Source organism: Mastacembelus armatus, chromosome 10 (assembly GCF_900324485.2).
Source record: "Mastacembelus armatus chromosome 10, fMasArm1.2, whole genome shotgun sequence".
NCBI lineage: Eukaryota > Metazoa > Chordata > Actinopteri > Synbranchiformes > Mastacembelidae > Mastacembelus > Mastacembelus armatus.
The window spans coordinates 3,132,362-3,147,743 of record NC_046642.1 but is presented as its reverse complement, the minus strand read 5'-3'; the positions used below and the strand labels follow the sequence as shown (position 1 = coordinate 3,147,743).

General features: G+C 43.7%; 1 protein-coding gene across 2 annotated transcripts; it reads right to left on the bottom strand.

Annotated features, from left to right (window-relative positions):
- Positions 1–245: 245 nt before the first annotated feature.
- Positions 246–14,958, bottom strand: tbc1d9b (TBC1 domain family member 9b). 2 transcript variants are annotated; one of them, XM_026330089.2, is made up of 23 exons: positions 14,683–14,957; positions 12,788–12,898; positions 12,559–12,677; positions 12,246–12,477; positions 11,594–11,852; positions 11,106–11,313; positions 10,587–10,784; positions 10,248–10,394; positions 8,574–8,724; positions 8,274–8,488; positions 7,890–8,007; positions 7,605–7,807; positions 7,373–7,455; positions 7,021–7,150; positions 6,749–6,847; positions 6,601–6,669; positions 6,037–6,277; positions 5,799–5,864; positions 5,564–5,632; positions 4,917–4,970; positions 3,670–3,714; positions 3,099–3,196; positions 246–3,020 (listed from the first exon to the last, which is right to left on the bottom strand). In XM_026330089.2, exons 1-23 carry the CDS (start codon positions 14,798–14,800, stop codon positions 2,397–2,399), a joined length of 3,657 nt encoding a protein of 1,218 aa, XP_026185874.1. In that variant the 5' UTR covers positions 14,801–14,957; the 3' UTR covers positions 246–2,396. The 2 variants fall into 2 exon arrangements, with proteins under 2 accessions (XP_026185874.1, XP_026185876.1); XM_026330091.2 differs by lacking the exon at positions 4,917–4,970 and having other exon boundaries at positions 14,683–14,958.
- Between the last annotated feature and the right edge of the window lie 424 nt (positions 14,959–15,382).

The following is a 15,382-nucleotide window of genomic DNA, read 5'->3' as shown; positions in this document are numbered from 1 at the left end:
GATTATGACGTTTCATTTATTTTGTTTTTCAGACTGTGCTGTTTTCATGTAATCAGGACATGATTTAACTCGTCACTTATCAGTAAAGCTGATCGAATTCTTACTCTGTTTGACCTCTCCTACGTTTTATTTTATGTTGTATTAGATTAAAACCTGTAACACCGGGTGCCCTTTGAAAAAGAAATAGGTAACCTCAGTGGAAATCTACTTTTAAATAAGGGCCATATAAAATGTGACCCCAGAAGAAAGTGATTTCTTTAAGCATTTATTAGAAGAAAAGAATACAGATCAATGTCTATTCAGTCATGTGAATTAAAAGCAGGTTGGTGAAAATGAGAGGAAAGAAGTGAATAAAAACACTGACGTATCATCTGACATCTTTGTTCAACAAGAAGTAAACAGGACTAACATTATCAGACACAGATAAACAAGGTTTTAGTAATGCCAAAATAAAAATATGTAGGTGTGAACTATTTGTGAGCATATTCAGTAATACAATTTCATGATTTTATTAATATACAGTTAATATATCTGAACTGTACAGAAACTAAATATTGAACAGGTTTGTTTTCTCTAAATAACTGTTGAGTTCCTCATTCAGTCATTTTCATGCAAATGAAATCTTAAAATCTTATTTCCTTAAAATCGATGAAAAGCTTTCTCAGTCCAGACTATTTGTCCGTTTCCAATATCCATTCTTAAATAAACTTTTAGTTTTTATTATTTCTAGGTGTGGCATAGCTTAAGCTTTCTGAAATTTACCTAACACACGTTTCATTTGCATTGAGGTAATTACAGCCAGTGACCTCACTTCAGTGTGACATTTGACCTTAGTGAGAACCATATCTGTTTCATATCTAAGTTAGTTTTCAATTTAAATGACCTTGTTCACTCTTGTTGCCTGCCCTGCAGCTGTGGCGACTTCAGTTGTCCTGTTGAGTCCATGTCTGTTGCAGACCAGATCTTATTTCACCAGGGTTAAGTTGAAGCATGAGTTAAACTCCCACCTCCCCCTGTAATATTCATTCTGTCTTAAAGTTTAATTTGATTACGAATCAACAAAGACTTTCATGATGCAGTCATAATATTTCTCCTGTTCCTAACATAAATCACGGAAACGATCATTTCCATTGGTGTATCAATTGAAATACCTGCTTACAGGTTCAGTTCTCCTCGATTTTCCTGCAATGGCCCATATTATTCAAAAGAGATTAAACAAGTTTGTATAACAAACGTTGAAATTTGATAACTGTTACCCCAACCTCCCCCATTCTCTCTTTAAGAAAACAATGTATGACTCAATTGTAAACAGAAATTCTTTGATGATAAGGACATTTTTACAGCATTCAGAGCTTCTGATATCCTGAAAGATTATTTCGTTTTTGAACTTTAGATTTAACATGTGGAAAACATCTTTTTGGACTTTGGGGCTTCTGTAGTTATGTTAGGATACTGTTTACCTGCTCACCTGTTAGTGTTTGTTAGTTTTCAGTCGAGGTGATCCTGCAGAAATTGAGTCAGATGAATAACTTACAGGCCGTTTATATACATCTAACCCACAGACACAAGATCAATAAATCAACAGGAGATCAATCCTGAACAGAGCTGTTTCCAACATCAATAATTAATAAAATTTTGGTTGTTTTAGTTTCCTGTTTAAACAAACTTCCTGCATGTATTCACATTAAAAGACTTCGATAACCACCTCTCTGCAAGGCTTTAATTGTGAAACTGCTGCAGGAAGTGCTGTCTCACTAACAACATAATTTCTGTAATGCTGTGACCTAATGCTGTGTGACTGGAGGGCTGACAGGGATTAACACTGACAACGACTCATTGAACCGATGGATCTGTTCACATCAGTATTTAAATTTGTTTGTTTGTGTCTGAAGCAACAAACAGTTAAAGGAACAGGCTGCCATTTACTCGTCTGATAGGATAGTCTGTCCCAGGGCCAGTTCTCCTAATGAGGTTCTATTCTGGCTTATCTTTAAAACGTTTGAGTCAAAGGTTTGAACATGGACACAGTGAACCTTGAGGTGTCTCAGGTGTCTGGTGAAACCTTCATTTTCATACAAATTAACTGGAACTAGTTAAAAAAAAAAAAGATTTCAGTCTCAGTGTGAACAGAATCTAGTCCTGGTCCAAAACCTATGCCTGATTAAAGCTGCTCAGTCACTGCAGGACTGATTGGCCAATCAGAAGCAGCATATCATAGTGACCTCATCATCTCTGATTGATCAATTGATCAATTTTAAGTCAATAATCTGTATTGGTCACCTGATCATAGCCTGCTCAGCCAAACACAAGAAGACAGATGTTCAGCTGTGGTCAGGTCACAAGGACACATAAAGGTGAGTCAGGTGGACAGACAAAGGTGAGTTTTTAAAGGTGAGTCAGATGGAGTGCTGGGTAAGTTCGTGGTCAGAGGCGGTACTCATCTGACGCTCCACAGCACGCTGGGCCCTACAGGCAGCCATCTTGCTCTGGATGTCCCTCTTCTTTTCAAAGTAGTCGACAAGTGGTGGCTCAGTCAGCAGTGACGCCAACACCTGCTCGAAGGTAATCGACCAATCAACATCCAGCACGCTTCCCCGCCTCTGCTCACCACCCCCAATCAGCACGGTATCGTCTGCGATGTCCTCACACTGCAGCGAGCCGGAGCTCACCACCGAGTATGACGATACTGATGTGTCGTCTTTGGTTTCCTCATCGGAGGTCTGCGGAGCAGGTGACTCCAGCTGAGCGTCGGCCAGAGCCCGGCACACCTGAGACTCACCTGACCCCCCTTCACCAGAAGCCTCCTCTTGCTGAGGATTGGTAGGCAGGGTCTGTGTAGGGCTTGGGGCCTGAATAGCAGTGGTCTCAGGCTTCTTGCTGCCGTTGTTGAACTTCTTGCCGACCTCTCCGATGCGCAGTAACAGGCTGGCCACGGTGGCGATGGAGTGATACAGTTCCTGCTCCAGAGGCTCCTCGCTGAACATGTTGTACAGAGTCTTGCACAACTCGATGAACTGCTCCTGCACAGACAAACACAAACACACTGATGCAGTCAGACCCAGCCCTAAACCTAATCTTAAGCCTGACCCAGTTCTCACCTGGTTCATCTTGGGCAGGTCTTTGATGGTCTCTCTCTTGGGTTCCTTCTCTTTGGCCCACATCCTTAGGTAGTACCTGTAGTCCTTCACCTTATCATCTGAAAGAACATAAGTCAGGAGTTCGGAGGTCAAAGGTAATAGATGAGAACTATTTGTAGTTGACAAAAAAAAAAAAAACTGAACATCTCAGAAACCTCCACAGCAGAATTCAGTAACATTAGGCTGATGAGCCTGATGTTAACAAGTAAGTACACTTGGTGTAATACTAGGTAACTAGAAGCAGTAACTGCTCTGTAGACATATAGTACACGGTTATGCAGTACTATGGAAAAACACAGTAAAATTCAAGAAAAACTGAGCTAAGACTCAAATCTGACATTTCTGTTTTACTTGTTAATAAACATGCCAAGCAACATTCTTGTGGACCTCTTACACCTGGACCTGGTTCTCAAGGGACACTAGTCTTTGTCCTGGTCAGTTTTCCACAAACAGACACAGAGACTAGAGATTTTAAAACACGTCACCTGTACAGCACAGGTACATGTATGTCAGCAGGAGACAGGGCACTTACCTTTCTTCTCCTCAGTGTCTCTGCCTCCATCCTTCCCCTCCTCACCTGTTCAGACAGCAAATCATCATCATCATCATCATCATCATCATCATCATCACCATCACCATCACCATCACTATCACCACAGAAATAGGACTGTCAGAGTAACTGGGAAAACCAAGTTGTTAACTTTGAGATTAAGAAATAAAAGCTGTTAGTTGGATGCTATTAAAATCAGGGTTGATCAAGACTTTTGACTTTCTGCTCTGATCTTTGGACTGAACTGTGGCACGTTGCACCTCTTCCCATGCCCCCATCAGTGATGTCACAGCACAGTTATCACACCTGGAGCCAGGTGCACTGGTTGTTCTTCAGTTCACACTTTGGGTACATTCCTGTTCCCTTAACTGATCACTCCTCACTTCTTACCAGACCCACAGTCACCTTCTTGAAGACCATCGCAAAGCTCTTATTCCTGCTCTGCTGAGCAAGGAAACAAGAGACCATCCTTCACTGACGTCTTTCATGGACCAACATGCCCCTTTATCAGAAATCAGTTGGTGAATAGATGCTTCAAATTACGTATCAGAACATGTTTCTTCGATTCCTCTCTTTGTACTTTTCCTTGCATCTTATATGGGAAGGACTCAGACACAAGGAAAACAACAAGTCAACAAGTCAAGTCTAGTAGATTTTTGGACAATTATTCAGGTCCAGGTCTTCACTGCAAGAGTCCTTAGTTCTTTTTGTCAACTTCCTGGATGATCCAGGTGGCTGATGGGATATATATAATCCCTGCTGTTACAACACATTTTCCAGCCACAGGGTAAGAGAATTAGGTTGTTCCTTCAGACTGAGCCTAGGTAGGTCTCAGATCTGGACCTGACCACCACTGACTCACTATCAGCTCCCCCAGATCTGGCTCCAGGAGAGGTCCTGGTTTAATATCATATTGGCCCTGAAACAGTTCTTTCTGGGAGTTCTGCTAGAGTTTGAGTACCTGAGAGTGGGTGGTTCTAAAGATGTTTCTAGTAACAGATTTACACTGAAGTCTTTACTGCTCCAGATGTACCTTAAGTTTTAACAACCAGATTTAGTAAAGCACCAGATAGTAGTTACTGAGAACGCTACACATAAGTGATCTATAAGGAGCTGCTGCAGCACAGTCCAGGTGAGAACACCTGTTGTGACATCACAGGTGGTGGCATCATGTCTGACAGCTGAGTGCAGAGCAACAACAGGTTTCCTCAAACCACAAAAACACAAACCTGATGTCACTTCCTGCTGCCGCAAAATGTCCAGATCAGACAGGAAGGAAGATTCTGGAGGAAAACATCACATGAAAAGGAAGAAGAAGAAGGAGGATGAGCAGAAGGAGGAAGACAAGAAGAAGAAGAAGCAGGCAGCATGAGAGGAAACTATTTTATGAACTTCATGGAGATGTCCTCAACACAAATTATTGTCATTGTTCTTGTTTTGCAGTTCTGCCTCTAGAACAAAGACTGGCTTTTGTATCCATCCTGATAACACTGTATAAAACTCACTGTGCCCTTTGTTTCTCTGTCACTCTCTGGCAGACTGCTTTAGCACTCTGTCATGGCAGTGACCTCTTTGTAAAGACAATAAAATACATCAAATACAGTCTCAGATAATTTCAGGTTCTGCAGAGAATATTGAAGTTTCTCAAATTTTCCACAACATCTGTTAATTAAAAGATTCTTCCTGAAAATCAAATGCAGACATCACAGTTTGTCTCTGCAAACCTAAACATTCCTGGGTGAAGTAGTGTAACACTGAATGATCAGTAAGACGCCAGCGTAGTACTCAGACATGGGCACAGTACTACAGCATTAGTAGAGGTAAGGGCAGAATTACTGCAGTGCATCAGTAGTTTACTGTGAATATTGGGTTTCACCTTGTGGTTCATCCTCAGTGAAGAAGTGCGTTGCCTCCAGAGCAGACTCGGCCTCCTCAGGACACAGAGCTGAAGCACAAACACACACACACACACACACATAAAAAAACAAAAAAAAACAAAAACACAAATAAACAAAAGTAGATTACAGACAAATAAATAAGCAGATGAGACAAACGGTTTGCATCGGTTACTGAATCAACTCACATAAACAGGTGAGCTGCATACATGTTACCTGGTGGGAGGTGGAGCTTGTACAGTAGTTTCAGTTTTTCGGTCATGTCTCCATGATACATCCCACCTGCAGACACACAACCCAGAAACACACTGAGAGGAAACTAACACATGCACGATGAAAACTAAAGAACCAAAAGGTCAGAATTCAATTCATCTTCTGACATTTAGCAGAGACTGAACTGGACTGGATTTAAGCCTGGACCTGGACCTCTGTTCACAGCAGATTTGGAACTCACTGAGTCCTGTGATGAACTCTTTGAAGTTGACGAGTCCATCCTGGTTCTGGTCCAGGAGTCTGAAGAGGCGGGCTGAAAGTGTGGGGGTGTGGCCTCCACAGGTCCAGGGGGCGAGTGCAGTGAAGAGCTGGATGAACTGGGCTGGGTCGATGCGGTACTGCTCCAGGTACGGAAGGCTGGGGTCATGGCGCTCGGCCGCAGAGCTGCTGGAGCCCCAGTAACAGCTCGTCATGTGTTTAGACTGAACAGGTCAAAAAAAAAAAAAAACAATGGAGGGGGTTAAACTGTGATCAGCTGAAACCAGCGGGCAGAGACCTGTGGGGGGCAGGACTAATGATCGGCTCCACTGGGGTGAGATTTACTGATCTGTGATTTTTATCACCTTTCTGGAAAAAGTGATGATATATCATTACAAATTCTCCATATCTTGATTTTAAATTTAAATATAATTTATCAATTGTATGTGTTTCTATTTATTTACTCAAGGAAGCTGCAGGTCTCTAACAGTGAGATTTGTAGTCCCTAAATGTATCTGAACATTTTAAAAACCCTGTTTGTTCCAACCTTAAAGAGACAGTACAGCTCCTCCAGCTCCTCAATACTGAAGGCCGACTCCGTCATCATCGCCCTCACCTGCAGACACACACACCTGTGAACACTCTGCCTGCGTTAGCATGTTAGCATTAGCTTGAAGTACACTACCACTACCCACCACACTCCTCTTGGCTGTGTCCTCCAGCGACTGGATGACCTTTAACCTCTGTTTGAACCTCATCTGCTCAATGACGTCAGAGCGCAGGCTGCCAAACCTCTGCTCAGAGAAGAGGAAACTGAGATTACTTCAAAAACGTCCAGGAATTAGACAGTGCTACTGTGGGAATCAGACTGAGTCACTGCACATATTCAGGTTTTTAAGGTCCTGGACTGTTCAGATCTTAGTCGCTAAATCTGAAACATCATGACATGTCATTGGTCCAGTCTGACCTCATAGGACGACTTGATGAGGTCAAAGACGTCAATCTCAGGTGGAGGCTCATCTCCACTGGTCAGCAGGGCGTGCAGGTGAGGGATGGGCGGAGTTACTGTCTGTTTGTTCACAACATTATCCAGGTACCTCAACACACAAACACACACACTTATTTCATTTATGCTTTTATTTATTTAATTTAACCTGTCTAATCTTGACTCTTACCTGTCCAGTCTAGACTCCTACCTGTCCAGTCTAGACTCCTACCTGTCCAGTCTAGGCTCATACCTGTCCATTCTAGTGTTACCGGTCCATTCTATAGTGTTACCTGTCCAGTCTAGACTCCTACCCATCTAGTGTGACTCCTACCTGCCTAGAATAGTCATGGCTTCTCCTTCATCGTTGCAGGAGAGCAGGGCATCCATGTTGTCATGGAGGACAGCCAGCGCCACCTGTGAGTACATTTGAAAACAGGTGGCAAAGGTCAGAGACCGGAGGTGAAGCGTGCTGACAACTCACAGATAGGCAATATTTCCATCAGTGTAGGTACAGTCAGTAAAGACCGTAAACATTAAACAGTCAGAAAACAGCTTGTCAGGACCTGGAAGATGACTTTGATCCCTTCGTAAAAGAAACAGTCCACCAGCAGCACGGCGCTGTCAAAGGGCATCACTGACAGGAAGAGAGTGAGGAACCAGGATAAGCTGATGGTGGAGATGACCCCCAGCTCTTGCATGTGTTCATACAGCAGAGGCAGGAAGGCCCGGGTCAGCTCCTCAAACACCCCCTGATCCACCAGAGCTCCTGCAGAGTCAAAACCACATCAGAATGTACAACTCCGACCCTTGACCCTGATCTTGCTGCAGACTCCGGTGTTGTTACTGACCTACAACTCTGGTATTGTAGTAGTCTGGCAGCATCCGCTCACACAGCGCCACCAGCAGCCAGAAGGCTTCTTCTTCTGTGCAGTAGAGCAGCAGGACAGAGGTGACGATGTTCATTGCCTGGAGGACGAAACGATGTTTCAGCTTTCGATCAATACATTTTCAAAGCGAAAGGGGAGCAGTCAAGGTCTGCATGCCCACCACTTTTAGGACAAATTGGTATTTTGAACAGATCAATATCAAATTATACAAATATAATTAATATTTTATTATTATTAATACATTTTTATAATTGCAAATTTACATGATCAGATCCGGGGCTGGGATATATGCTGTTTTACTTCTGTTGTGTTTAACTTTAAATATTAAATATTTGTGTATTTTACCTGACAGTATCCGATGCTGGGGTTGCGGTGGGCATAGGCAGTGAGGACCCGGCGAAGAGCCGCGATGCCCATCTCGTTCTGGAAGGCTCGGTGTTCGGGCATTGAACGGTGGAGGTCACGTTCTATTTCTTCTGTAGCCAATGAGCACAGCCCCATGGCCTGCTCCACCAGGTCGCCATAGTAACCAGAGTGGGTCGCCATCTCGTTCTGTGCTCCTACACGGACAGGTGAACAGGTGAATATTTCAGTAGGACGAATGAATGAATGAATAACTAAATGAATTAATGACTGGACACTGACCAGAAAACAGAAGCCACAGCTCTCCTCTCAGGCGCTCTGGGATCCCGTTTAGGATGAGTTCTCTGGTTCTGGAGGTTCGATACATGCAGACACCTCGACCAAACTCAGAGAAATGGATGTTCCACGCCTCCTCCTTCATCTTCTCCTTCATCTGCAGGAGGAGAGGAGGTCAGTGAGGAGATGAGGGAAGTACAGGAACACTGAGCTTTAGCTTCTTCCTGGACATGAACACCTCAGTGGGGTGCACTATAAAGACACTTCAACAGACACAGGCTTTCTTCTGAAGAACAGTATCAACAAAGACTAAAGCCTCAATCAGAGATAACTGGGACTATAATGGTGATCATCATCTGTCTTCTGCCAAAAAACAAACAAAAAAGAACCAATCACTGCCATATCCCTTAATGAAGCAGACCCAGTAATTATTATGGAGGCTATGAGGAATTTAAAACCAAGCTGGTAATTTGCCTTGTAAAGATCAGCTTGGTTATGTGTAATCCATATCCTCAAATATTGACATTTTTTGGGACTAAGCTTTAGGTTTAGAGAGTTTTCCTGGAAAATATGCATCAGTTCACTTTTTGTAGATGAACCTTGTAGACAGATGTGTCACCAAAGTTTTTTTAGTAGTTCCAAAAGTTTTTGCAAAGAGTCTATGAGGTCACATATGAATAACAGCATGTCATCCACATAAAGTCTGACTCCCCCATGGTAAATACCTGTATTGTTAGCATCTTCCTTTAGAGCAATAGCCATTGGTTCGATTGCCACGGCAAAAAGAAGGAGTGACAACGGACACCACTGTCTCATACCACGCTGAAGTTAAAAGAAGGGTGATAGATGATTATTTGTCCGAAAAGAAAGTAATCTATATTTAAAAAGTTTTATGGACTGGGGAAAAGAAAGAATATTTTCATAATGTAGCGTTTCAGAAAGCTGTGTACAGCGTTTGCAGACATAAATGTGAGTGTTCTGCTGCGGTCGAAAACAAAAAACAAGATAATAATACAGTTGTCTGGCATGACCACAAATTTAGCGCTTGTTTGGTCAACTTTTGAGACTATGTATGTCAGGCTCCCACTGAACGACCACATGAACTGAGAGACAAACATATAAAGCTCCGTCTGCCTTCCAATCAAAACCAGACAGCAGCAGATAAGACAGAAACGAAGACTCCTGACATGAGATATCACCAACATTGTTCCACGGTCAAAAAAGTCGATACACTATGTTCAACCACATTAGAACTCAGCCTCCAACATGACACTCACTTTGTATTATTAGTATTTTATTGAACTCAAAACAAAATAGAATCAGAATCAGAATGAGCTTTCTGATTCTGATGAAATGTTGGGCAACATAATGGATTTCAATAGTTACTGAAACTATCAACAGAACCTGCTCCAGACCAGATTAAGTTTGCAGCATAAATCACCATGGTGACCCAGCCAGGTTAAAACAGAGCCACTCTCAGGTCCTGAGAAACCCTTTAGACTCAACAGACCCTTGCTAACCCACTTAGCTTGCTTTACAGTACACCCCACTGTTTAGATCAATGTCAAACTCTCAATATCTGAACAAAACAATCAGGTTATGCTGGTGTCTAACGGTAGTCCTCTGTATCTATGTTACTGATCTATGTCAGTATCTAAAGGTGTCGGGATATGAACTCACAGCTTTGGGTCCGAGGTCCTCTGGAGCATCTTGGTGGTAGAGCTGCAGCAGACCCTGACTGGCTGTGGGAAGATCGGGGTGGAAATGACGGCCCCTGTGGACGGATTCAGATGCTGCAGACGAGGACGAGGGGATGCTGGAGGATGCCTAAAGACATAAAAAAAATATATATATATACATAACTGATGGTCAGCTGCTGGACTGGACAGATCAGCAAGCAGGTACATCATGTAGCCACATGGGGGCAGTATAGACAGAATACATCATCTGATCTGACCAAAGCGGAATCTTAATCCTGTGTCTCATGAATGCAACAGACCCTTAAGGTGAGTGACGCACCGAGTGCCCAATCAGAGACAGCGGGCTAGTGTCACCATACGAGCTGTCAGGCGTTCGCTGCAGGAAGTCAGAGATCCGTTGAACCAGAAAGTCTCTGTCTTTGAGGTTGGCGAACAGAAAGTTCATCTTATTCTTGGTGCTGATGGAGACAGGACACGGCAGGACGCTACTGCTGTCCGCCTTCTCCACAATGGACACCTGAGGAGCAGAGGATCATGGGTAGAATCCTGTGACCAGAATATGAAACAGCGTCTTTTGAAGATTTTCATGCTGCACAATCAGAGTTTGATTAAATATAAGTGACGAGTTTCTTAATCCTTAGGTTCTTTACAACACACGGATCAACCCATCGTCTCAGTGTCTCCACACACCAACATCTCAGACACCCAGGGCCCCTCAACAATCTAAGTGGTGGTGGTGTTAGATTAACTGGATTCAGTGTTAATGTTTCCTTCAGCTGCCACTGAGTTATATTCAATGACAGCAGCTGTAACTTCCATGGAGTCTGTCTGAGTTTACCTCTCTGAGTGGGATGATTAGCTGACACAGGTCTTCTTCTCTGCTGTTAAAACAGATGTAGTTGTTAGAGATAAACAGCTGTCCAACCACGTGCATCTTAGCGAACGGCGTCCACAGCGTGCAGTCTGTGTGTCCATCCAGACGTTCATCCTGTGTGAGCCTGAACATCGTCCGGTAGCGCTCATTCTTCGCACGGGCGTCCAAATCCCTGCAGCAACAACATCAACAGGAAATAGCATCGCAGTGGACCCAACACAAATATCCATTATTCTCTGTATGTTTATTGATATTTATCAGGTGTCAAAAAACTGTGTTGTATAGGAACCTATATCCACTGGATATTGTGTATTGTTGTATTTTGTTTTGTGTTAACTTGGAGTCACAAAGAGAATGAACATCAGCCCTTTGTTAAACCTTTCCACCTCAGTCTGATCAGGTAAACCCTGTCAGCTTGATATCAGATGCACGGTTACTTCACACAGTGAGACCTCTTGAGTGCAGAGACGTTCTTGAGTGTCTTGCAGGGTTTGGGGAGCGAGCGGTCAGCGGCGAACGCCTCATTGTCGAGCAGCTGGCGCATGGCGATGTTGGCGAGTTGCTCCATCAGCTTGAAGGTGTCATTGATGTTGAGAAACATGGAGAAGAAGTGTTCAGTGGAACGGGTACTGACGCGAATGCTCTCTGGAAACACCAGGGTGGCATTCTTCTCTAGCTGGGTCACCTCTGTCCACTGCACCACCAGGGTCACTGAGGGGAGGTGTAAACAATGAAAAGAAATGGGAAATTATATATGAATATATAATAAATTACGAACTACTTGCATTCTGTGTTAAGAATATGTATCTATCTATGTACAGGAACCTGGTAAGTGTAGATACCCCTTCAGGTAAAGCAAAAGTACTGTGTGGTAAAAACAGAAGTACCCCGTGGTTAAAACAGAAGTACCCTGTGGTAAAAACAGAAGTACCCCTTACTGGTGACTTCAAACAAAACTGCATGTTTAGTTACTTTATTATGAAGATGACAGTTTGTTCTATTTTAAATAAACAAACATAAAAAGCATAAAGTGTTTCCTGTTTTGTGCTGCACAGACTGTATAAAGACATCATTAAAATCTGGCCTGTCATTGGCCGGTCATACCCTCCTTGCCCAGCAGGAAGGAGTAGAAGCACAGATGGTTGACGGACAGGTAGAGCCAGCCCTGTCGTGGGACTCTTCCCTTCCAGTAGCTGCAGGAGTAATAATTCACAAGTTTCTCCTCTTCAGGCATTCCGAACAGTCTCCTCATCTTCAGCTCCGCTTCGCGAAACTTCCCACAATCCTCCTCCTGCTCCTCCCCCTGTTTCCCTCGGTTCTCCTCTGCGATGATGCCCTGCAGGAAGTGACATTATTCACTGACGGGTACACACTGGACGAGAAAGGGTCTGAGTGAGACTAACAGCAAGTGACTTACACAGATCTTCCCTTTGACAAAGGTGGTGATGTCTTCATCATTGTCAAAGATGGAGATGGTCTGCAACAGGTTGGACTCCAGCCAGTCCCAGTGCTCTGTGATCTCCTTCCGGGATGAGCCTGCAAGATACAAACCACAAACATTTTATCAATTCCAGTTCTCCCATTCTAGCCGGTATATCAGGGTTCAATGCAGTCCACTCCAGTACAGTAGCTTCCAGCTAACTCACCACAGGCAATGTTCCAGTAGATCTGAGAGTCTGCAGTCTGCAACAGGATCCTGTATGGAGCCACTCTGGCACTGGAGTCCAGAACCACATCCAGAGTCCCAACCAGGAGACCTGCACACAGAGTGAGTATTGTCAGAGTAAATATCTGACTGTATTAGGGTTCTGATACCCAGTTCCAAGATGGAAAAATATCTGGTCCTGGAGCTGATTCACATTAATATAAAGTTGTAGAGGCGTCTGAGGGTGGGAATGTCGGGTGTAGGAGAGTGTGCGAGTCGATGGCTCAGCTGGGACCAATATGCCCCTGTCAGCTGAGAGGCGGAGTGCTCTGGAGCCAGGTGACTTCTAAAGTTGACCCCAATCACTCACAAGTCTCACATCTGAATAAAATATGAATTAAAGGATTTTACTGAACGCAGACATTAGTCGGCAGGGTTCAGTACTTTACAGCTTGTGTTTAATACAGGAGCCACACAGCAGATCTGGGACCAGGTGTTACAGCGGTGAAGGGTGGGGTCAGCAGGAGCTCAGCACTGCAGTTCAGCCCCAGTGCCCGGACACGTTAATCCAGGCATAAACTGAAGTCTGTGAAAATACATGTGAACTTTCAAACATATGATGTTACAGCTGACTTCCTGTCAGCTGACTGCTGATGACATCACTACCTCATTCATACCAGCTGGTGGTTTCCTGATATTGGACTCTGATGAATCATCATGATCCAGGATCAGCGTCACAGCTGTACAACAACAACAAGATCCATGTTTCGTTACCAAAGATCATCTGTCGCTTCTTACGCACCATTTTGAATCACACCAACAGGTCCAGCCCTGAAGACGGTTAAAACACGTTAAGGTGTTCCACTCGCTGTTTCTGAAGGACCAGGGGACGCTGTTGTTATATCAGAGCAAACTTTAATGTTGTAAAGCCATTTTATCACCTTAAGAGTCCACACTTCACCTGTTCAGACAGTAAACAGGTGTTTTATAACCAGCCAGTCAAGGATCAGACACATTAAACTCCAGTTTCACCAATAATAAAATCCTAAGCTTCTAAACTGAATGTGGGTTTAAAGGTCACAGCTCAGATGCTGGTTTTCTCTCTGGTTGTCTGGTTCAGGACCGTAGCTGACGGCAGACTCTGGCTCAGGGTTCTGGATAATGTTAGGGCCTGAAGCAGAGCTCCCAGCAGTATAATCTAATATGACAGAACAATGTGAGGTTCTGTATGTGTGTCGCGTTCAGCGTCAGCAGAGTCAGAAACTCTCCGTTTCAACAATTTGCTGACAGAGTTTTAGTAATGTTCAGAAATGAATGAAAAATACAATACAGATCAATCTGAGAAACTTAATGTTGCTAATTATTCATCTTTTGGTCAACTAATTGATTCATTGAATTTAGGGTTTTTCTTATGGATAAATCCACTTAAGTCCATTCCTGGACCTGGACCTACTGGTCCCGATAACACAGATGGTAAAGTTTTATCCTAACAAGCCCAAAAAGTAAACAACAATAATCACATAGATCTGATAAAGTTTTCATCCAGTATTTACTGATCAGCTGGCAGATAATGATATATTAATCTGTGATCAGCTGATATATCGGCCCCTCCCCCACAGGACCAGGCTCCAGCAAAAACCACATGCATGTAAACCCTGATCAAAGGACTGACCTCTGACACAATCAAACCGAGTCCATTAACTTCCTCTTGTGCCTTCAGTTGCATCACACGGTCCTCATCACTGCACGCAGCTAAAAGCCCATTTTGGGCCCCTGAGAGTCTGGGTGGTGTTCCCGCTCCGCTGCAGCACCGCGGGGCCTTACGGATGCCTTCATTGTATTTTCCATAGCGGAATGACGCGAACCGGTCCTCACTCACCGACTAACGGTACTCACCGGAGAGCCCCCCTCCGCGGCCGTGTCCTCTTCTCCTCTGCAGGATGAAGAACGGGTTGGCCCGCTCGGAGACCCACAGAGCTCCGGCCAGCAGCACCTCCTCCGGATGGATCCACATCTCTGCCCGCTGCTGCACACCCTCCGCCGGGTAACGCCGGGACAAAGGTCGGGGTATGGGCGGACGGCTCCGTCTGATTCAGACAAACACCGAGCTGATGTTGTTGTTTTCACTCGTCTGCTGACTGCACATCACTTCCGGACCTGACGTCAGTGGACACGCCCTCTGCGAGCCCAGCGCCGTGACGTCACATTCGATTTTTTAACGTAGATGTTAACAATGTGTGTATATTGATATTAAACCTGTTATAATATTTCTAAACTTATTATTAACATTAAGAAACGGTTATATCATGTATGTGTTATTTATAACCCGATTAGTAATGATCCTAACTTTACTTTTAAATACTGTCTGACTTGACTCTTTATATTCAGGTTTATTCATTCAGACACAAACCAGCTATAATTATAAAATATAAATATAATAATAATAAGTTCCGGTGAACAGGAATGATAGACAAGTCCGTATATTAAATACTGACCATGTGTAACATATAGTGCAGTTTATTTCTGTGTACAGTTTGCTCATATGTTTTCTGTTTTTCTCTGTAATTGTGTGTGACTGAAACATAGTAACTTATAT